The sequence below is a fragment of the Vulpes vulpes genome, chromosome 16 (assembly GCF_048418805.1).
Source record: "Vulpes vulpes isolate BD-2025 chromosome 16, VulVul3, whole genome shotgun sequence".
Lineage (NCBI taxonomy): Eukaryota > Metazoa > Chordata > Mammalia > Carnivora > Canidae > Vulpes > Vulpes vulpes.
Window position 1 is genome coordinate 34,352,138 of NC_132795.1, and position 23,736 is coordinate 34,375,873.

The 23,736-nt window shown below is 41.0% G+C and overlaps 1 protein-coding gene across 3 annotated transcripts in view; it reads right to left on the reverse strand.

The window, feature by feature from the left end:
• Positions 1-4,672: 4,672 nt before the first annotated feature.
• LRIG3 (leucine rich repeats and immunoglobulin like domains 3) overlaps positions 4,673-23,736 on the reverse strand; it is a 47,858-nt gene continuing 28,794 nt past the window's right edge. For all 3 annotated transcript variants that reach the window (XM_072742742.1, XM_072742741.1, XM_072742740.1), the window contains exons 4-19: positions 23,528-23,659; positions 22,847-22,990; positions 21,691-21,834; positions 21,168-21,311; positions 20,570-20,713; positions 19,303-19,383; positions 18,319-18,390; positions 15,762-15,833; positions 15,099-15,262; positions 12,715-13,035; positions 11,230-11,511; positions 9,637-10,089; positions 8,719-8,877; positions 6,920-7,063; positions 6,552-6,827; positions 4,673-5,329 (exon numbers count right to left, since the gene is read on the reverse strand). In XM_072742742.1, the coding sequence (XP_072598843.1) occupies positions 5,085-5,329; positions 6,552-6,827; positions 6,920-7,063; positions 8,719-8,877; positions 9,637-10,089; positions 11,230-11,511; positions 12,715-13,035; positions 15,099-15,262; positions 15,762-15,833; positions 18,319-18,390; positions 19,303-19,383; positions 20,570-20,713; positions 21,168-21,311; positions 21,691-21,834; positions 22,847-22,990; positions 23,528-23,659 (2,977 nt within the window). In that variant the 3' untranslated portion in view covers positions 4,673-5,084. The remainder of the gene's footprint in view (positions 5,330-6,551; positions 6,828-6,919; positions 7,064-8,718; positions 8,878-9,636; positions 10,090-11,229; positions 11,512-12,714; positions 13,036-15,098; positions 15,263-15,761; positions 15,834-18,318; positions 18,391-19,302; positions 19,384-20,569; positions 20,714-21,167; positions 21,312-21,690; positions 21,835-22,846; positions 22,991-23,527; positions 23,660-23,736) is intronic.

Consider the following 23,736-nt stretch of genomic DNA (forward strand, 5'->3'; position numbering starts at 1 on the left):
GTAGTTGCCAAATTTCAACACTGAGCTGTACACAGGTCAACATAAAGCCACAGAGGAGCATAGGATCTGCTGAGGGGTACTGTACCGTACTGTGAAAAGTGGGGAATGGCAGTTACATAAGGGTATGGTTTGAAGGGTAGGCTGGATCAATGAGTGAAAGTTCTTATACATCATAACTGAGATTTAAAGTGTAGCCATCAATGGTTTTTAAACAGGAAAGTGGCCAATTCAGATCTATTTTAGAAAAATAATTCTGTGAAACAATGAATTGTTTCAAAGAGACAAAGGACAAGAAGACACTGATTTAAGAGACAGGTCAGGGTCTGAACCTGGCAGTAGCAATGGGCTAAGAAGGAAGGCATAAATAATCTTGAGGACATTTCAGGTGCCAAATTTACAGGAGTGGTGATTATTGATAATTAAACATGGACGGGAGTATTGGAAGCACAATTGTTCTGGGATACAGGTGGAAAAACCCAGATAATCAACTTCTTCTAGGATACGTGAACTGCATGTAACACTTTTAGGGAGTTCAATTAGAATTACAGACAAAATTAGTGTCAGTTACAGGGGCCCTACTAAGTTATAGCATTTAACACAGTGTATTATAAATATTTATGAACCTGCTTCCTGTCCCACTGATGATTAGGACAAAGATCATTTTACTCCTTTCTATATCACCTATTCAAAATATACAACTAAGCATATATGAAATGTGTGATAACTGTTAGTGTGTTATCAAATTTCAACTCTGAGCTGTGGATCAAAATAAAGCCATATGCAGAAACATCAAAGTAACTACCCAAACAATGGTAATAATCTCATGAAAGCATTAGGTGTTATGTTCAAACAGGATTTTAAAAAAAGTTAAACTTGTTAAAAGCCAAAATCAACCATGAAACTCAATAAAGATATGAGAAAATTACATCCAAGAGTGAAATTGTAATAGTTATGAATTGCTTTGCCTTATTCCTTAAAATGTATTCTCAAAAATTCTTTAATTAAAAAATGTAATTCTAATAAAAAGCTACATGTGAATACTGGTTATAATTTCTGTATTCATGAATATCAGTAATCACATGGGAGGATATGGAATTCAGACTCTTGACACTAAATACAGTAGGAATAAGAAATTACAATTCTTATACTAGTGAGAATTTGAGTTGTATACATTTCAATCTATAATATAGATTTTCAAGGGAGTTTTATCTTGATAATATATCTCAAGTAAAATCAAACATCTATATTAAAAGACACTCATCACTACCAGGTTTCTCAAAAAAACAAAAAACAAAAAACAAAAAACAACCAAATGGCCTGAAGATGTGAACAGACATTTCTCCAAAGAAGACATACAAATGGCCAGCAGACACAAGAAAAAATGCTCAATGTCACTCGGCATCAGGGAAATACAAATCAAAACCCCAATGAGATACCACCTCACACCAATCAGAATGGTTACAATTACCAAGTCAGGAAACAACAGATGTTGGTAAGGATGCAGGAAGGGGGAACCCTCTTGCACTGTTGGTGGGAATGCAAGCTGGTGCAGCCACTCTGGGAAATGCTATGGAGCTTCCTCAAAAAGCTGAAAATAGAGCTACCCTCTATGACCCAGCAATTGCACTACTAGGGATTCACTGCAAAGGTACAATTGTGGTGATCCGAAAGGGCACCTGCACCCCATTGTTTATAGCAGCAATGTCTACAATAGCCAAATTGTGGAAAGAGCCCAGATGTGCGTCAACAGATGAACAGATAAAGATGTGATACATATGTACACAATGGAATACTACTCAGCCATCAAAAAGAGCAATGTTATCATTTGCAAGGTGGATGCAACTAGAGGGTACTATGCTAAGCAAAATACATCAATCAGAGCAAGACAATTACATGATCTCACTCATCTGTGGAATTTAAGAAACAAAACGGGATCGTAGGGCAAAAGAAGAAGATAAAAAGCAAGACGAAATCAGAGAAGGGGATAAACCATGAGAAACTCTTAATCATAGGAAACAAACTGAGGGTCGTTGGAGGGAAGGGAGGTGGGAAGACGGGGTAACTGGGTGATGTAATGAGCACTGGGTGTTATATAAGACTGATGAATCACTGACCTCTACCTGTGAAACCAATAATACTTTAACTGATTGAATTTAAATTAAAAAAATAGAACCAAAGACCCCAAATATTGGGATAACTCAGTAAATATATGTTGGCGAACCCTCTTCTCTCTTAAAAGAAAATCCCAACTAAAGTACCTCTGTGCCATTTTTGGACAAATCTAAAACCTCTTGAGACTGTTTCAAGACTTTTTATACATTTGTTTAAGCAATGCCTCATGAAAAAGATAAGTTCTGGTAACTGGATATTTCTAGAATATTGAAATTATTCAATTCGTGAAGAAACTGTACCCCTCTTTGAAGACTCTAATAGTTTTTTTGGCAGGACACTGAGTTATTCAATGTGTTAATAGAATACTGTCTTAAAAAATAGTGAGTTCTAAATTATCCTATTACACAAGTCCAACCACTGCAGATTCCAAGAGTGGGAGGCACAGAACAGGCACTCTGCGGTAACATTTGGTTCTCATTCTCTTTCAAAAATACCACCAAAGCACATCTATTGTAATATTGGTTATGAATTACTTCCTATCACATTAAATAAAAAAGACTAAAACCCCTCAGGTGTGTACAAATACCAAATCACTTTCCTTTTTTTAAACAATAGTACCATTGGCTATATTTTAAGAAATAATTTTTGGTTTCTTTCTGTAAGGAGACTGGGAAAATAAGTTTGTAAACATCCCATGGATTGTATTTCATAAAATGTTGTCGGCCACAAGTAAGGAATATTTATCTCCCAATATCTTAAAAATCAACCAAGATTATACATAGTAACGATGTTATCATTAGCGTTAGTAATGAAGAAAAAACAGTGTACGAAGTTGGGTGAACATCATATCTACGACATTAAGATATGTTGTACATGAGTTGGTCTTTATTGGAAAGTATAGAAAGATTAAACTGAAAATTTTAAGCATTTCTTTTCAAATAAGCCAAATGATTTAATGTTTAAATCTATTTTTTTCTGAAGTCTATTATTTTAGGATATCTTAATACCTACTAGATTCATTTTAATATGGAGACTCAATATTATATATTCTTTTCCTGCAAATGTCAATGAGAAATTGCTTGCTTTTCCCTACAGCCAAAATTATATGTAATTCATAGGTTTCAGCACAGAGTGAAAGGGAAAGACCGTATTAATGTAGAGTAAATCTACTTTTTGAATTTCAAGTGTTAATGATTTAACCCTTTGGGGCTAACTCTGGAAAAACTAAATCCTTTAAAAGAGGTTCATAATCATTGAATAGACCTCTATCAATGCTTGCATGGCATCTGGCAATAATGAAGACAGATTAACAATACGATTTTGAGAATCTGGCAATAGGATAAAGCCAAAGCATAAAAAATCACTTCTCTGCAGTTAGTTACTGGTGGTCCAGGGAAGGATCCACTTCCTGGCCTCTGGTGTCCAAACTAAAGGAGGAAAATCTTACTGAATCTGAGTTCCAGGTTTCTGGGTAACAAACAACAAAGCTATACACTCATTAAGCAGGAAAAGTCATCCCCAACAGATCCTCTGAGAAGAATCTGCTTTTCTAATATCTGCTTTCACTTTAGTTCAAAGAACTGACAATGGCATAAATTAACACCTTCATCAGGTTAGATTTTAAAGCTTAATGTGCGATGTTAACTCTTCCCACGCATATCTAACTTCTGGGCAAGAGGATTTGTCTTTACACTACAGATGAAAACAAGAATTTGTTTTAAAACAACCCCGTTTCATCATGTGAATTGTTAAGCTTAAGTTTATTTCAATTACTTAAAACAATGTCGCTTAATTTTTAAAATGACTATATTCATTTTGTGTGTGTACACGCCAGTCATGTAATGCCGTTTTTATCTAAATACTGTTTAAAACAAGTATTTTAAATCGTTCAAGTAACAGATTTGATACTCAGTTTTTAACAAGTAGAGCAGGATGACCAAATTAGAAAAGTATTTTAATTCTTAAGGAATGTTGCAGAATAGTTTAAAAGTAGCTATTAGAACTGCTCATCCAGCAGAAAATCAGTAAGAATAACCAAGAATTCCATCAACATCCCATTCTCAGCTGGAACACTGGATGAAAATCCACCTTGGTTATAGCCATTTTAACTATAGAAATGTGCAATAAACCACGCTCTTGTTATAATTAAAGGGATGGTGAATGTGAAACTATTTGGAAAAGCACAGGGCATTAGACCACATAAGGCATTATTATAATTAAAGAAACATGGCTTGAACAGTGATTTAAGCAATGGTGGCTGTACTGCATTAGAGCAGACTATACCAACAAATCTTTTTTTTATTTGTAAAGTTAGGAATAAATTAATGTACCTCAAATCTTTGTAGTTCTTTTACATTTATAATGTGCTTTCACATACACTAATCCAATTAGAGTCCGTATTACCTCAACCTGTGTGATAGGCAGAGTGGTCATCTTTTTGCTTATATTTTAATGTGCTGAGCCTAATTTCCATCAATTTGAGACATGATAATATGAAATTATTAAGCCTAAAATGTGTCAAAAACAATAAAAACTGTAGTTGTATAGATGGGGCATGGGATCCCAATGACACATTTTATTAAATGCAATGTGCAAAATAAAATTAAGTGAACTCTATTCAAAAAGGGTACAAGACAGGTATTATTTAAAATGCTTTAGTACTCATTTTCAATAAAAAGAAATCTGGCATTATAAAAATACATAAAATAGTCATGGATTCACACCATTAACTTACATAAGATTTTTTTTTTTGCATAAAACAAAGTTAAAATAGTTTTAAAAAGGTATTCTTATATGAAAGTTACTCCCAGTATAAAATTCTTATAACTTTTTGTAATTTTGGTCCATCTGTATAAATAAGACATTTTATCCTTTTAAAATTCATAACTCCATTTAAAAACATAGGATTCTCTCTTTTAAATAAAAGTCCACTTGAGGTAGTATGTTAGAGCTCTTCTTTGCTCCCATTCTGTCTATGTGTCCAAGTCATAAGACTGAAAATTTGGAGTCCTATGGTTTTCTACGGTCTGTTTATAGGTACATGTGTGATTTTCTTGCTGAAAATCTGTCCTTTCTTTCCCATATTCCTCTGACTCAGAGTCCAAGTCTGGGGAAGAACGAGTTTTCAGGTGAAAGGCTCTTGGCTGACAATCCACTGGCTGTCCAAAGCTTGAAAAGGCATCCAGATGAGCTCTCTTCAGAGGCTTTCCAAAAGTTCCTGAAAGCAAGCAAGCAAGCAAGCCCTTGAGCGAATGGGTCCACTGGTAGCATGTAAATGAAAACACATTTCCAATGAAGGAGCATCTTTGCCCGTGAACACGAGTAAATGTTTTCTACAAGTCATTTATGGTATCGGGCATGTGTGCATCCAGTTATGGAGAGAGAACTTACAATATGGAGCTGGGTAATGAATACCGTATGTCCATTCTTTATCACATTTCATCCTCTACAGTAATAGTAATCATTGAGCAATGAGGTTCCCCAGTGTAAGTTCTTCCAAACCCTGGCTTTAGTACTTGACAGTGCACAATTCTCCATGTAGGAGATCTGGATTGTGGGTTAGCAGGTATCAACTGCACCTGGGTATAGAAAGTTTCTTCCAAAATAATCCTGATGCCTTGCCCTTTCTTCTTTACTGGCGAAATATTATTTAACTGCCTCAAATTCTTGTCACAGTCATAAAAAAAGTCATTTTCATTTTTTGAAAAAGGAGTAAGCAATTATACTGTGACAAAACATACAATTTCTCAAAATGGGGTAAAATATTTTAAGATTCTTTTTTATTAAAACAAGACAATTTGTGGTTCATTTTCCCATATCTCCATTTAGTGAAAAGATGATCTCAGTTCTTCCATCCTTTGTCCCCATGCACTAGACAAAAAGAAATCCACAAACGAGTCTTGGCGCTAGCCAGAGTCTACCACCATCGACTTGGGCTTTGAGGCTCTGATGGTCTCCTCTGCCAAAGCAGTCCGGCCTGGCTGACAGGCGGTTGTTGCCAGGTGGGACGCTGTCCACCCTTTGACCAGAGTCAAAGGGTGACCCACCAGACATCCCAAACCACAATCATGCAGTGCATACAACTCCACCCCAAAAGCTGCTGTAGCCCAAAACCACTTTTTCCACATGGCTGACAAATGGAGCTCCTAAGTCACTCCCAAAACTTGTCCTCTAGATGATGCCACACACAGAGTTAACCAGAAAGCTCCTAAGGCTTAGTTACGGATTAAATACATAATCAAGTAAAATCCCCCATGTCTGACTTCGCCTTTAGAAACACGTATACTAACTCATAGGATGTCATGACAACATGATTTTTTAAAAAAAGAAAAAAAACATTTTTCAACAAGTTTGGCATTTGAGGCTCATTGCTCTCCCACATGCAACTTGGAATAGGAGTCCTGCCTGAGTCAAGGTGTCTAATAATTTAATAAACTTACCCATGAAAGAATTATTTGAAGTAACTGATGCTGGCTCTGGACTTGGACTAAAATCTAAAGAGGACTTGTTTAGACACAAACTTTTCACTCCAGTTCCTTCATTTTGAGAGTAAGTAGAGTTGAGTAACTTCCTCACATGTGAAGGCCATCCTATATCACTGACACTCTGTTCGCAGGAGTCCTCTGAAGGATAAGGACATGGGTAGCACTCCTTTTTCTTTATGTAACTGGGCTCACAGTGGTCCATCAAGGCTGTTCTCAGGTCAGGACCACAACCTTTGAAAATTAAGGAGAGTATCAGAGATAGAGTTAGTGCTTCTGGAAGTCTCCAGGAAACAGAAGAGAAATCAGGTAAGAGAATCACATACCTGTATGATAGGCTTCAAATGGATCTGAGCTGTACACATTCCCCTTCAAATACACAGGGCCTGAGGACCCCAGAAAGGGACAAAGGAACGGATCCGTGGCAACTTCCACATCTGCTTCACTACTATTGTCAATGTGGCAGGTCCCTTCAAAACAGACATTGTAGTCACTGAATGAATTTGATTCAAGTACCTGTCAACATTCTCTCCACTTTGGGCATTTTCCATATTTATAGATAAAAATTTTGGATAGAATGGCATACAAAAGAAAAAAACTAGAGAAATTTATGTTAGGGTTTTAAAACATTTACTGAGGCCTACAGATTAGTGACTAAATCTGTGCCATCTTCCAAGAAGAGGACGCGATTAACCATTGTACGACATGTGTTCACCTGGGTGCTGGCGCCCAGGAGCATCCAAGAGGAACTGACCTGCACGTGCACACTGCAGCCAAAGCAGCTGTGGCCTGAAACACACGAGGCCATTAGCGCTGCCCCCTCCCTCCCGAAAGTCACAGATGAGCAGGACCAGGAAGTGGCATTCAACAAATGATCTCTGAATGCTCAGCTCAAAGCTGAGCTCAGCCCAAACAACAACCACCTCCCCCCCCCCCCCCCCACTCTATTGTGAGTATCTGAGCCAAACAACCCAGAAATGATGTGCCGGTTAGTCGTGGCCACAAGGACAAGAGATGTAGCACAGGTGAGAGAGGCCTCGATGGGCCATGTGCCTGGGAACCTGGGAAGTGGGAACTGGGCAGTCTCAGAAAAGAATGCGCAAGACGTGATTCACATTCAGGGCTGGTGGCCTCTAGAGCTGCTCCCAGAGGATCAATCGCCAGCTCCAGCATCCAAGTGACACGGCATTATTATGTTCCGGGTCTGTTGCTTTAAGTTTTCATAAATGTCTCTTCAGTAGACCCTGCTACATTTGAAGGAGGCTGCAACTGAATGAGTCCAACCAGAACAACCCCGTGTGTGTGCAAATCTTCCATCTGTATACTCTCTATCACTTGCCTTGCCAAACACTTTGGGACGATTTGTTGCCTTTTCCTTGTCTCACTACTGCCTACACTAGGAGTCCGAAAACATGTTGACTCCGGGATCCACCGCAGAGCAGATAGTCAATAAGTGCTTGTGGGAAAAGACGGTAAAATGTTTGAAAAGAATGTCAACAGTTTCTACTTTGGGAGCCCTTGATGTGTGCCAAGCACCATACAGGTTTCCGATATCATTTGACTGAATTTCATAACCACCCAATAAGGAAGTAGTGTATGACTGCCCAGGATGCACAGGGAGCAAGTGTCGGAAGGGGGTCTTGGACCAAGCCCGTGTGCCTGCATTACGGCTCCTTCACAAGCATTCTTAAAACCATGCAGTTCTTAAAGCAAGAGTCAAAAATCTGATTTCTCTAATAGAATCTTAAATCATTTTGACGTTTTACGACCATATGTGAAAGCAGTTAATGCCATTTAAGAAAGGAGGACTTTTAGGGCCAAGGAACACTTCGAGCATAAAGAAAGTATCATGCTGCATGGAGAAATTAGGCTTTTTTTTTTTTTTTTTGAGAAATTAAGCTTTAATTTTCCTACTTGTCTTCTCTTATTATCAGAAACAAAGATTTTTCTAGTATTTAAGAGAAAGGCATAACCGCATTTAATTTCAGCTTTGCCAGTGATCTTGGGTCAGTCCCTAGATCTAGGAGTGTATCTATTTCTGGTGAAAATTAATACTGTATCCGAGCTTTTCCATCAGATTGTTTCAAGACAACCATGGGGTCCAGGGTTCATTTTAAACACTTACCATTGCTGTCATGTTGCGGTAAGAAAAATCCACCTCCTGAAGAAGTGACGAACTGGTGGTGGCTTCCGCTTTCTGAGGAGATGTAGCCATCCTGCCTGTCGGCTAAGGTTCCCTGAGATGACAAGTAACTCGGGATATCTGCCGGCAAGTTGGTCTCATCTGTAACCCGACGACAGCAGTGTTAACCAGGAATGATTGGACACGGCCCTACAACCTTCCCCGATGGACAGTACATACACGGTCTCCGTTTGTGTCCAGACCAAAGAAGTCTACTCCTGAAAACCCATCTCGGTTGTCCAGTCCTCAGGTGAGGAAGATTGGGGCTCTGCTGCTGGGGGCAGCACAAGCCAATTTTCTACCTTTATCTGGATGCCCCTCCCGAATTTCCGAAAGTGATGTTCCAGAACATAAAGGCCTGGGAGTCTCGGTGGGGTAGTAGCTAAGCTCCCCAATTAAGCTTGATTTCTACCGTGTTTCGGACTCAGGATGCATGGGTGTGGAGTTCACACATGTTCCTCAAGTCACGGCCCCTCCCAACAGTAAGGGGATCCTCCCTGCACGCCTGCACACGGGCACACCCATGACGAGACAAGAGCTACACAGGGGTGGAGGCCTCGTAGGTCACCCCCGTGTGAAGCAGTGGGACCGCTTGACCCTGTGTTTGGACCAGATCGCACAGCCAGCAGGGCATTCTGCGGGGGGCTTAACAAAAAGGATTAATCTTTAAACACCACCAGCTTTATTTGGGGCCGGGGTGTTATTTTTAGCTGACCATATTCCTGCCGCTTGAAACAAATGAGTCACCCTTCTGACACGGCCTCAAGCTGTGAGAGACACACACGTTCTGGAAGAAAATGACCACAGGACCACAGACACACATGACTACGGCCCCCCGGGGCCAAGCTTCTGTTTACACACCTGTGTTGGTGATGCTGCAATCTTCGTTCCTCCGCCGTGTGTGGTATATGATGACCACCCACACGAGCGACGTGCCCACCACGCAGCACACCACCGCTATGATCACGACGCCCACGGTGGCCCACCCGTCATCGTCCAGCGACGAGGCGGTCATCTGAGGGGAGTCGCAGGTGGGGGTGGGGATCACGCTGAGGCGCACGTTGCCCCTCTCGGTGCCCAGGGTGTTCGACATTTCACACGTGTATTTCCCGGCGTCACTGACATCAGAGTCCACGATGATCAGCAGCTGATTGCCTGCTGCAAAGAAGTGCCTTTCGGTGACCACCAAGGGGCTGTCATCCTTGGTCCAGTTCAACCTGGGAGGGGGGCTGCCTCCAGCGATGCACTGCAGGACAGCAGTTTCTCCCTTGGTCACGGTTCGGTCTAGCAGGGGCCGCAAAAACGATGGTGTTTCTGAAATAACAAGGGGTGTGCTTTTGAGCCCCTCCATGAGATTGGGTTTGGCAGGTAGGTCCGAAGACCCACCCCCCGAGTGCATACCACTGGAACCTAACATCGTACCCTTCCACGGCCTCACACGTACGCTCCTTTGAGAGCCTACACACGCACACCACGATCGGGATTGCATTTTGTTACCTGGCTGTCACTTGTAACACCTGTTAAGGATAATGTTTACTATTTTTTTTCAATCTCAGTCTCTCCCAGTCTTTTTTTTTTTTTAATTCATTTTATTTATTCATGAGAGACAGAGAGAGGCAGAGACACAGGCAGAGGGAGAAGCAGGCTCCATGCAGGGAGCCTGATGTGGGACTCGATCCCGGGACCCCAGGATCACACCCTGGGCCGAAGGCAGTGCTAAACCGCTGAGCCACCCGGGCTGCCAAGTCTCTCCCACTCTTGGGATGGAATGAGAGGGGCAATGCAAAACATTCTAGGTATCTCTTAGAAATGGAAAAAATGCCTAAAAATAATTTCAAGCAGGGGGGTAGGTCAATGAATGAAAAAAAGTCAGAATGTTTAAATTTTTAAGGGGGAACTTTCTGGGGCTGGATGTCCAAACCTATATGCTAAAGTCTGAAGGTACACCTATTCTTTGGTGTTCATAGGCTACTTTGCTCAACTCCCTCAAAGATACGTATACGATGAACATGTGCACATTTTTCAAAAGCTCCTGTTTAGGCAAAAGGTAAAAGACACACTCTGGTTTCCAGAACGGTACAGTAGACCAAGACAAGAGAGGATAGGTCCTTCCTAAAGTGCTCACATGACTTATCTTCTCATACGTGTTTCATAGGGTGGAGACTGTGGGTAGAGCCTCTGCGATGGGGAGAGTAGGGGAGAGGAAGGTGATTCCTGCAAAAACGGGGAAGCGACACAGCATTTACTCTTCCCTGCCCCTTGAAAGAGAGGAATAGACTTGTCCCATTGGCCACACACACAGATGTAAGGTGCTCCTGGGAAGCCGTCTGTTCTTTCCAGGGAAGGGCAGTGTCCTATGGATTATCTCTCACCCTCGCAACTTCTGACACCTGGGGCCTTTGGCCGAGCTAGCGTGTTTAATTTTTATCACGGAATCTGACAACAGCCACTTACCCAGGACAGTCAGAGTTGCATTAGCAGAAATGCTTCCCGCACTGTTCTGGGCTGTGCAGCTGTAAACCCCAATGTCCTCTATCTTCACATCCACAATAAAGAACACATCATCCTCAGGCATAACATGCATGCGTCTCTCCCTCGCGGCTGGGAAGTCTGTACCCCCATCCTTCTGCCAGGCTATCTGCGGGGCTGGATGTCCCAGGGCAGCACACTCCAAGCGCGCCATGGCCCCGGCACGGATGGTGAGGTCCATGGGGGTCTTGGTGAAGGAAGGGAGCACTGAAATCAGATAAAGAGTGTGTATTAGTGCTACAGAGTTTTAAAGATTTTCATTCTGGTTTTTTTTGTTTGTTTTTTAGACGTATACTCACAAATGCCCCTGCCATAGGTCAGGCAGAGGTTATTTCTGACTGCAAGACAAAGAATCTAAAGTTGAGATGAAGAGATCCCCCCACGGTTACGCACAGGTACAGAAAGGATGAGGTCAGGCTGACACACGGGTCACCTGATGGACAGACTATACAGCTTTCTACTTCCCCAACTTACTTTTTAGTTTCCTCAGTAATTATCTGGGAGATCTTGGGCAGATCAATTCACCTCTTTGTACCCAGACCACTCATTTCATCATCATCATCATCTTTTTTTTTTTTTTTTTTTAAGTCCCTCCTGGCTCTTACATTCTGTGACTTCAGATACGTGTTGTGTCCTACAGTTTTATTTTATTTTTTATTTATTTATTTTTTGTGTCCTACAATTTTAAACTCAAAATTGTTCTATGCATCAGGCCTCCGCAGCCATTTGTGGAATGAATGCATTAATGAATCATACACCAAAATCTTTTACCCTGGAAGGTACAAATAATTAAATAATAAAGTGGTAAGGTTCCTGTCATTAAAAGAAACAAACAAAAAAAAAAAGTATTCGGGTCACACAAAGCAAACAATTACGTATTTTTATTAATGGCAGCTAATACTTGGTGCATTTAGTCAGCATTCACTGTATTCCAGGCTAAGTCCTTTACACCAATTATTTTATTATCATACCTCCGTGAGGTAGGTACTGCTGTTCCTAATTGAAAGATGTGGAAATGGAGACACAGGGAGGTTAAGTATCTTGCTAAGAGTCACTCAGCTGTAAGCAGGAGTGGCAGGCTCCAAAGCCAGATCTCTGAATTAAAGGTGGGGTGCTGCAAAGCCACCCTTCATGGCCTCCCACATCAGACTAACACGTTGCAAACTCCCAAAGAGTGGACCACACAAATGACATGTGGTTCCTCTCCGTGCTACCCACCAAGACGGGGTCCTGCACACGGGAAGTGCTCATGTAGGTACCAAGGATCTTAATGTTGTGGCCTGAGAGGTAGAGAGAGGCAGGGTTAGGTGGGGAACCATGAGCAGGAGACAGCGGTGGAAGGAAGAGAAAGAGAGAAAACCAAATCTAAAAGGCGTCTGTACACGCAAATGGAAAAGTCAGGTCACATACTATTTACTGTAAGCTTGGCTTTGACAGAGTAGGATGAACCGAAGTGATTGGAGATGACACACTGATATTTCCCTTCGCTGGCAAATTCCACATTGCGGAGCCAGAGAATGGTGGTGTACTCCATCACCTCGCCACCCTGCGCGCGCAGGTGTGCGTAATTTTCCATTTCGGCATCGTGCAGTAGTTCATTGTCTTTTTTCCAAGCAAAAGTCATTGGGGAGTCACTGCTGCTGGCGGCTGAGCAGATAAAACTCAAATTGGAACCTTTTATTGCCGACTGTGTTTCTGGCTGAACGGTGATCTGGGGTTTAGGAAAATCATCTGTTTAAGAAGGAGAGGAGGAAACAAAACCATTTTAAGGCTTGAGAGTCCAAACGCCACTCAGGTTTTCATACCAAGAAACTCCAAACAGACGACGGCTTGCATGTGACCCTTTGTGTAGGCTTCCCAGATGGGACCAACAGTCCTCATGTGGAAAGGACAGCCCAGGAGAGCATTTATACACGAATTTGTTCACTTCAAATAGAGACTGAGACCTATTTATCGGTCATTATCTGAGAGGAGACTCTTTCTTTGGAATATAGTTTATCCTAGGCTCCTTAGGCTTAAAAAAAAATATATATATATATATGTGTGTGTGTGTATATATGTATATATATATACACATACACAAGAAGAAATCAGTTAAAAAAAAAAAAGAAGAAATCAGTTAAGAAGTTTCTAGGCTCATGGATCATCGTTAAAAGCTACTAGTAGGAACTGCAATTTTTCCCACGTTATCCACGAATAAGCACCAGCAAAATTAAGAAATCAATATCACTAAAGACAGCAATTAACACCTCATTTACCAAAAACAGAACCTGTATTAAAGAGCAGTAATTTTTAGATAGAGTTGAAACAAATAGTCCTGTAGCAAAAGAAAAACCATCTCTCAAAGTCCCTGTGAGACCCTGGCTTCCGCCTGGGGTTGAGGGTAGACAATCAATCAGGCCGCTATGCTACACTGTCAGCGCTACATGGTAATTAGAGCTGGGCAACTCTTTCATTCCAAATGGTTATTTTTAGTTCTCTGTTACTTTTTGGAAAAGTCACCTTTTTTGAACTGCAGTTTCTTGGAGATGCTCTAAACCCAGAAAGGAAACAGCTCAGATCTACCAAAAGATAGTTTCTGGGTGCTCTGGAAGAAAACCGCCCGAGTGCATACATGCGTGTGTTTGGTGTGAGCATGCATGTGTGTGGGTGAATGGGGCTTGGGAATGCTCTGGTGACCCCGACGCTGCTCACTTCCAATATCACGTTGTCATCAAGACGGTTTCTTCTTCTCTACGATTCTTCTAAAGTTCTCATCTGGTAAATCAATGTTTAAGATTCACAACGGAGGGACTGAAAGAAAAATCTACGGATACCATACACACGTCTCAAAATAACGGAGTTCTTATCTTGGGACTAGAGAACTGCGAAATAAGCACCATGGGAAAGGCATGGCTCGGGCCCTTCTAAATGAATGCCAAAAGCTTATTTAGATCCAAAAGCTACATCAGACGTTTTATTTCCAGAAACCGTTGGCACCGTTTAATGCTGCAACCTAAAAAAATATATTTTTCTTGTATTTGACTAAACAATCACAGGCAAAGCAGTTTCAAATAAATTTTTAAAGGCCAGTGTAAAATCAGGTTCTGTAATATCTTAAAACATATGCTGAAGTTTAAGCAAACTTTGATTTCGTGTTCTATCTGCGCATTTATCTTTACCCAGGTCTCCATGGCAGTGCGTAGTAAAGAGCAGGGGTAGTGCAGCAGACAGTAGCCTGCATGAGGGAGAAGAAAACCTGGGGTTTTGACCTGGATCTGCTGACTCGGTATGTGAGGTTTGGGATTTCTAGCGCTGAGATTCTTAGACGCTAAAACAATGGACCTTACGTTGATTTGCAATCAATTCAAACTTCCAAGTACTTGTAATGCTTTACCCAGCAGGAGCACAATTTTTAGCTCATAATTTTCTCTTTCTACCCCAACACACGGCATTTACACAGGGGTTAGTTCAGGCTCTCAACAAGCCTGAAATTGGGGAGGGCGGTCTGCAGACTTCCCTTCCCATAGACGGAGACACTGAGATTTAGGGAAGTTGGGAGGGCCGCGAAGGCCCATCAGTTCTCCCAAGACTCAACGTCCTTCTTGTTCCACCAAACCACCCTGGTGTCAAAACACAGACATTTTCGGAAACTCCTTCTCCTCTGTGACATTAAAATCATCAGCATGCTAGAGATCCATTTTCATCTACCTCAGCAGAAATAAAAGCTTCATTAAGAGAACAGAAGCTTATGCAAGACCATTCATTGGAGGGGAAAAAAGAAGAATGAAGGCAGAGGCAACAGTTACACTCACCACACACAAAGCCATCTGGGCTAACAGCAAAAATACTTCTTCCTTTTAGCAGCTGAGGATGGGCGCAACTGGCATTTACAAAGCTCTGAAAGTTGTTTTCCGCCACCCACTGTGGGAGCCATTTTAGTTGGCAATCGCACAAAAGGCTTGATGTATTTAAATGCCTGAGGAGAGTAATTATGTTCAATTTGTTTTATATGAAATGCAGATTCTACGAGTAAACTAACTCAAGTAAATATTAACAAGGCAATGAATGCAGAAACAAAATATACACACCCCATGCACAAAGTATTCTCTAGCTCATCTTAAAATGTAAGAGATGTGCGAGCACCGTGGTGTTGTTCCCGCTGACCTCCTGAGGGAGAGCCGCTGCTGTCCTGAAAACACCTCACTCCTCAAGACCCGCTACGAGGCTGGGCCTTGCACTGCATTAGGTCCCACAGATTTAAACTGCAAATTCGTAACAGAAACCAAAAGATACTCCTATTCTCAACAAAGGGAACAAATCACCAAGTCCCTTTGCTTCCTAGTATAAAAAGTAAGTATGCTGAGAACATGCTAGATGCTTTTTACAGACACGTGATCTACGTGGGACGTGCCCCAGGACAGCTCCTCTGACACCGTGTTTTATTTGAAACTCTTGAAAAGGAAAGGAAAGCTTACAGTTGCTGAAGCTTCTTCATTTGTGAAAATGCATTGCCTTGTAATGACATGATTGCGTTGTCACTCAGATCTCTGAAAACAACCAAATTGAACACATTAGAGCGAATCATGGTCACCGTAGACCTCCTGCAGAAGCTGAACCCGTATGCGTCCCCCCAACCCCCCATTCACCAAACTACTCCATGTGCTGAAATGCACCGACCTGGCAACTCCAAAAAGAACCCATTAGGGAAGTCTGGACCAAAGAACAACAGTATTTGTATCAGAGGCCGGTTCTGTCATAGTAAAAAAAGACCTGTTTTATATCATCACGTACAGGTTATTTGACTCATGAGGATTTAAGCTGTTTTGCTGTATTCTTTTCTTTTTTTTTTTTTTTGTAGTTTTATGATTTGTTCTGCTGTACTGTTTTACTGTGTTTTCAATATTCAAATTAGTAACCAATAGTAACTTTTTAAAAAATTTTTTTTTATAAATTTACTTTTTATTGGTGTTCAATTTGCAATAGTAACTTTTAAATACACAAGTAAAATTTCTCATAGTTATGCTTTTAAAAAAAAAACCCTCGTGTATAAAATACTTTCTAGGATATGCACTGGGTTAAAGGATTTACACTGACATAGTATTACATTTATTCCTCACAGCAACCCAAAAGAAGATGGTTTTACTCTCTTGTTTACCAGGAAAGGGGCAGATAAGAGGTGGACTCGATTATTTTCAGTTTCAAAACCTATGCTCTTGGTCAGTAGCTCATTCTGCTCCACACAACTCACCAGTGGAGACAATAAGATGTTCAGACAAGATGTACTTCGGGCAGGGCATTTAAAAAACTGGAGAATATTCTAGGCTGACTTTATTTTTAATTAGTATTGTGAGCAGTTTGAGTTAAAGCACTCTCCATAATGATTACTACTGTGTTTTCCTTTCCAGGGTCAGGGTATACAAAAAAGGATTCTGAATGAGATGGGGGCAACAGAGGACAGAGTGAAGGTACCCAATGTGGGCAGAGAAAGAGGCTGGGAGAGTCAAGAAGGCTTAGAAAACTAAGCAGAGGTTAATACTCCACTGATCCACTAATTCCACTTTCCCAGAAATGGAATGGGTCAGATGACAAACCCTTTGGCTAGTTTCCCTTTGAAAATAATTTGTTTCAAGAAGTCCAGCAACACCGGTCCGCCCTTCCAAATTCTGCTTTGCAGAATCATCCGACTCCGGCCTGAACTGCTCTGTCAGCGCGGCTGGCAATCCAGGCCTCCCTCAAACTAATAAGTGAGTCAGAAGACAGCAAGGTGGTCGCACACAATGGCGAAATCTTCTCTCCTGGTACTCAATGCGCGTTCAAGCCCAAGTGCCTTGAACTTCTTTTGTCCAAGTTAATGGATATTAAAGCTTTTGGCTATACATTCCCTAATAGTCAGGGTGGAGATATTTTCTCTGACTTTGTACTCTTGCCACACACATGTGTAAGACATGTACGCGTGATTGTAAGAAGCTGGTTGCCTCAGTGCAGGTTTTGCAGGTTTTGCCTCCTATCAGGACTGTCTAGCTTGCCCTTCTAGTGGCTGGAAAGATCGGCATCCCTAAATGTCATTTGAAAAATATGTGCCAGGAGTTACTAAGAGGGGATGGCACAGAGACTGTGGGGACCGGAGCTAGTGTGGCACAAGGATACTTGTGGCAGAGGCAGCCCTGGCTTGAGTCCTGCCTCTGTCAATTGCGACCCGATGGGTTGGTAGCAAAACTGAATAAGAGAAAGAACAAAGATGGAAAAACAGGTGTGTGATTTATAACGCAATGGCAGCAATGACAAACTAATCAGTCTCAAAGCAGTGCTACTACTCTCCTAATGTCACTCCTGAGGACCACGGAGAATTGTCTTTTTTAATCTTTAAAATGCAAGTCAGGGGCACCTGGGTGGCTCAGTGGTTGAGCATCTGCCTTCGGCCCAGGGGTGTGATCCCGGGATCTTGGGATCGAGTCCCGCATCGGGCTACCTGCATGGAGCCTGCTTCTCCCTCTGCTGTGTCTCTGCCTCTCTCTCTGTGTGTCTCTCATTAATATAAATAAATAAAATATTTTAAAAATAAATAAATAAAATTAAAAAATAAAATGCAAGTCAATGGAATCAATGGACACCCAGCACCTTCACTTCTTTACTTAAAAATAAAGGTAACAGAAGCTATTGACTCGTTTTCTTACAAGGATTAAATGAGGCTATACATAAATACCTGCCATAATTCCTAATGTACAGTAAGTGCACAATAAATGGTAGGTTTTTTAAAAAATTAAATGTGTCACTACTTGAGAAAAATAACGCAAAGAAAACCCAATAATGTGTAGTGATGTCCTCAAATGCAAAGGAAAATGTTTAACTATTTACTTCCATACAGATACAGGCAGGTAGATAAACAGGTAGGTAGAGGATAAGCGGGTATGAAAATATACTTTATGGTATGGAGAGGATGCCAACAAATCTACATTCTAGTTTATCTCTCATGGCACATAAACAGATAACCATCCCACACTCTTTTAGGGTAATTAAATTCCAGTCACTCACAGATGTTCTAATGCGTCCAAACCAGTAAAGGCCTTTTTGGTAATAGATCGGATCCGGTTTCCCTGGAGTATTCTGGGGGGGGGAAGAAAAAAGTTACATTGGAACAGTTAAAGTCATTTGGGGGTGGAATTCTCATGAAAAGAATTGCTTTTAAAGTCACTGTGGATGATTCTATTTTCTTCAGTTAACCAATATATCCTGTAAAAACATATTCATGCCATCTCGTTCAGTGATACAGGTCAGCATGGTCTCAAAGCATTCAACAGAAACCCAGCCAATATAGGTATTCAATAAGCTACTCTGGTGGTTATTGAAGCTGTGATTTTCAAAGTCCTCTTAGGAAGAGGTAGAAACTTCCAAGTAAATGGTCTTAGAACTGTAATTAGTGCAACAATAATAGTTCAGATCTTCTCCTTTCCCTTCCTCCCCATGGACACTTTCATCATCCTTCAAAGTTTAGGGTTATATGGAACTCAGCTTGAAATTTTAAAACACAGACTTTGGGCATCTACAAGGCCACTTTAAGGCTGAACAGAAGCAAGTTTTTTTTTTTCTGCTGTACTGCTTGGAACCTACTGCAGTATCACCAGCAGACTCTGGATCATGTCACTTAAAAATCCCTGTGAGCAGGATGCAACACTGAAAGTTTCAAAATGATGAAATTAGGAAATGTACTTTTACAATGGTAATCCCAAGATTCTAAGCACTCAGAACAATTTAAAAATTTTTGTCTAGATATTAACATAAGTACATACGACTCACCAAAGTGTTGAATAAAACACTCACCAAAGTGTTGAATAAAACCACCATACCAAGGAAGAAAAGCTAATTAATACCCATCTTGTAGAACAACATTCATTTGGGGAAATGACCAAGGGAAGCAACCAGATTGAGCCTCTAGTCCTAAATTCTCTCAAATCTCAGAGTGGACTTCACAGAGTAGAGGTCAGAGAGTTAGGCAACCATGGAGCAGATCCTACTCACAGCCGTCTCAGTTTGTCCAGCCCAGAGAAAGCACCGTTCATGTCTTCAATAGTCCAGGAAATTTCATTGTTCTTCAGATCCCTGATTATAAAAAAAAAAAATGTTACCAAAACTGCTACCAGGTACTTAACAAAAGACAGAAGAATTCTCTTTAGAGATATGCTCAGAAAGCTAATAAGATCACCACCCAGGTGGCATGTAATTCGTAATAAATTCCTCATAATAAAAAAAAAAAAAATTCCTCATAATCCCCCACATCATCTCCACCCCTTTCAAAACAATAGAAAATTCTTTCCCTCCCCCATGTATCCCTTACAGCCTGGCCTCCTCCCTCAACAACACTTTAAGTTTTTGCCCAAAATCAGGACAGTTGATTGTGTTCTATTAATTCCTCTATCAACAGGACTAAATTTTGAAAGGCATGAACAGTCTGAAAAATACACTAAACTCTAACACCCAGGGATGCCTGGGTGGCTCAGTGGTTTGTTGCCTGCCTTTGGCCCAGGGCGTGATCCTGGGGTCCTGGGATCGAGTCCCATGTCGGGCTCCCTGCAGGGAGCCTGCTTCTCCCTCTTCCTGTGTCTCTGCCTCTCTCTCTCTCTCTCTGTGTGTCTCTCGTGAATAAATAAGTCAAATCTTAGGAAAAAAACAAAACTCTAACACGCCTACTCCAACCACACCAGTCGGAGTTGGACGAAGCACACAGCATGTCTTTCAATTATGTAATGCTTCAAATAGTGAACAGAGCAAAAGTTTCTGACAGGTAAAAACCAAAAGCCCATTGCACAATGTTAAAACTAACATTTCAGAGATTTTTCAAGGGTCAATTCATCCAACTCTCTCTTCTTTCTCTTGGGACAGAGATCAAGTCTGGATATACCTGGTCTGACTAACAGGCATCTTCCTTCCCTGCCCTTGGTATCTATCTTTTTGCTCCGGGTAATTTCTAATCTGCATTTTTATAAAGAAAAAAATCAGTGGATTTAAAATCGCTTCCCTTTCGAGCAGTTGCCAACTTCCTGGAGATCCCGAGAAGGCTAAGTGTAATCACCAAACCAATCTGATCATTGTCTCCTTTTTAATCCCCCTAAGAAACACATATGGATAAAATGGACTGATTTTAATCAAACTGATCTGGGAAAGATTAAGATACTACTTCTGAGGCTGTACACATTTCCTTCACAACAAAGGAAATCTGCTTGGAGAAAAGTGGGTACATTTAGGAACCAATTAGGTTCGTGTACGGAGAGCAAAATGTGTAACTTACAGAGTCTTTAAACTGGAAAGCCCCCGGAAGGCACAATCAGCAATGTAGCTAACTTTGTTATTCCCAATGTGCAGGGTATTTAGTAAGCTTAGGCCCAGGAAGCTTGAATCATCCAGCCTCGATAAGTGATTGAAAGTTAGGTCCCTGTTTAAAACAAAAACAAAAACAAACAAAAAAACAAAACAAAAAAACAAACAAAAAAACCCAAAAAGAACAAAAACCAAATAACAGCTTTTATTTTCCAATTCAACACAATGATGTGTTTCCAAACAACAGATAACATACGTAACCACGATAATCCTTACTTTAACACTCTGCCTTCTTAATAATGCTCGGGTAAACATTATTGCTAATCCTGGCAATTAAAAAAAATTCTCTTTATTTGAAAATAACCACCACGGATCTAGCCCATGTGGCCTAGAACTCAAACGGCAGAGCCGGCTTCAACTTATCCCAACAAAAATAGGACCGGGTTGCATGTGAAAAAAGCTGTCACCTTGGAAACTTTGTTATGAGCATTTCACAGATCAGTGGTAAGCAGCTCATGCGCTGGCATGATCCCTGCTCTCGAACCTGAGGAGAATGAAAGGCAACTCACAGCTCGCTGAGTTTCTGGCAAAACTCCCAGGCATCAGGGCTGATCCTGTTGATGGCGTTTTGGCTAAGATGAAGCTCCTGCAGCATCAGCAAGCCGTAAAGCCAGCCTTTGGTGATCTCTGTTAGGTTGTTATGGTCCAGCTGCCTACATTGACAATAAGATTCAAGAGCAGGATCGAAAGTTCATTATCTAGTCTCTTCAAAGGAGACATATGATTACAAGCTAGTACATACTCCTATTGTTACAAGATGTTTGGCTTTTGTTATATAAAGACATCAGCAAAATTACCATGTGGCTGTAGAGTCTCAGGCATGTTACTGGAGACAAAACTGAGTATTACATTATAAGATTGTAAATTATGATATTTTCACGTAGGATTTCAAATAAAGCTGCTGCATGTTCACCACTGTGAGGTTGTAAATGATGAGATTTTGACGTAGGATTTCAAATAAAGCTGCTGCATGCTCACCGAGCACGCCATGATCGCATCACCGAAGCAGGAGTTGTGGTAAGCTACACTTACAAGACTTCCATCTTGCTCAGCCCCCAAAAAGCGCCATCCATAAGTTTTGTTACTCCATTTCTTTGCATTTTCAGAGACTTCAGAGCACCAAGCCCTTGGAATGTGAGCCCATCTACGTTTTTAATCTTGTTTCGGTTCAGTTCACTGCATTGGACAGAACAGTTAAACCAGCTTAAATGACAAATTCTGGAGGTAGTAATAAAATGTGACATTACTACAATATAGTGAAACCAGCCGGTGTTAAATTACATAGAATGTTTTCAGTTTCTAAACATTTTTATTGAGGAGAATTTTGATTTATTAGCAGGGAGTAAATTTCCTTCTGAGAGGTGTGACGTGTTTTTGGAATAATGAAATATTGAAATCAGACTACACTTTAATGTCTAAAACATTTATCTACTCAGTATATTTGTTTTTAAATTGTCCAGAGTGAGAATATTAAATATTATGTTAAAACATGAGGTCTGTTCAGGGGCAGGGCTGTCAAGCTTACCCTGCTTACAAAAGTTGGTTACCCTCTCTGACGATTCTTTTTTATGTTTAATGCTTTCTCTTTAAGGCAGTCATTTTCAACCTTGGTTGCACACTGGAGTCACGGGGGGGGGTGGTGTTAAAAATTACCATAGCCTGGATCTTACCCCCAGAGGTTCTAATATAATTGGTCTGGGGTGTGGCCTGGACATTGGGATTTTTAAAAGCTCCCCAGTGTCTATAATGTGCAGCCGAGGTTGAAAACCACCGAATTGTAGGAGCCTGTTCACAGATCATTCCACCACTATTAACGAGACAGCTCTCTGCAGCCACTTAAGCTATCAGAGCCTCCTGGAGTTGTTGGTATTATTTTCATAAACCACAGCTGTTGGGAGTCCCCATATTTGGCCAGTGCCACAATGATGCCTTTGTATGGAGGTTGTTCGATGATGACACTGTTCATTCCTTCGGTAAGACCTGAACCTGCCCCGTCAGGCAGGAGTTTGCACTAGGTGACTGTGAAGGCTCCGTCCAATTCAGAAACTCTAACCATTCCAGTTCCCAGCGGGATGCCAGCCACCTCCTTGCCTCTAAACTCCTCTGGTCACACTGTGGGTTTTAGGCAACAGACACCATAGGTTTAGAGGAGGTGAGGAAACACCACCTAAGAGAACATTTTACTTACAGATGTTGCAGCTGGGGCAGTTTAAACATCTTGGGTGGGATAGCGGAGATCCGGTTCCGGTTCAGCTTCAACACCAGGAGTGTGTTGGCCAGATTGTCAAAATACCCGGGTTCCATTGAAGTGACTCGGTTGCTGTTGATATACCTGTTAAAAGTTTGAAGATGAGCCTCTCCTTCTGGCTTGTTGGAAAGTTAAGGCACATACATTGTCTCCGCTATCATCTCCAGAGAACCTAAGCATTGTTTGTATCAGTGGACACTTAAAAATGGAATCTTTAGGTCCCTGCGGGCCAAGGCTGACTATGATCCACACATACTGCTAAGAGGGACTGGAATATTTGAAGGGTATAAAAACTTGTTAGAGATGCTTATCCAACTTTGAAAAAACTCATTTATTAATGGAACGAGCAATGATTTAAATTTTTAAAGAAGCATTTTTCACTCCATATACTTTTTCTAAAAAAGGATATCTAATTTTGTAATCCAAAGGTACAACAATAAGGACTGATTATTTGGGTTTACAGTAAATTACACGCCAATAAGAAAGTTACACTGCTGATTCACCACCAACAGGTTAAAAAAAAAAAAAAGCAGAGTTTGTTATATCTTAAAGTTGATTTTTCATTATGACTTGCTATTTTCATTATAGGTGAATATTTCTGTTAAAGAAGACTTGACTTACAGATATTTGAGTTGTAGGGGTGGAAGGGGAGTTTTAAGCTCTGAAATATTATTGCTGCTCAGGTCCAAAGTTTCGAGTGACTGAAATTGTTTCAGATGCTCAGGTAATATCTCAACAATCCTGTTTCCAGCTCTGGAATTTAAAGATAGCACAGATGACAGGGTTAATAGTACAACAATCTGAAAGATAAATATTTTCCATTCCTAATT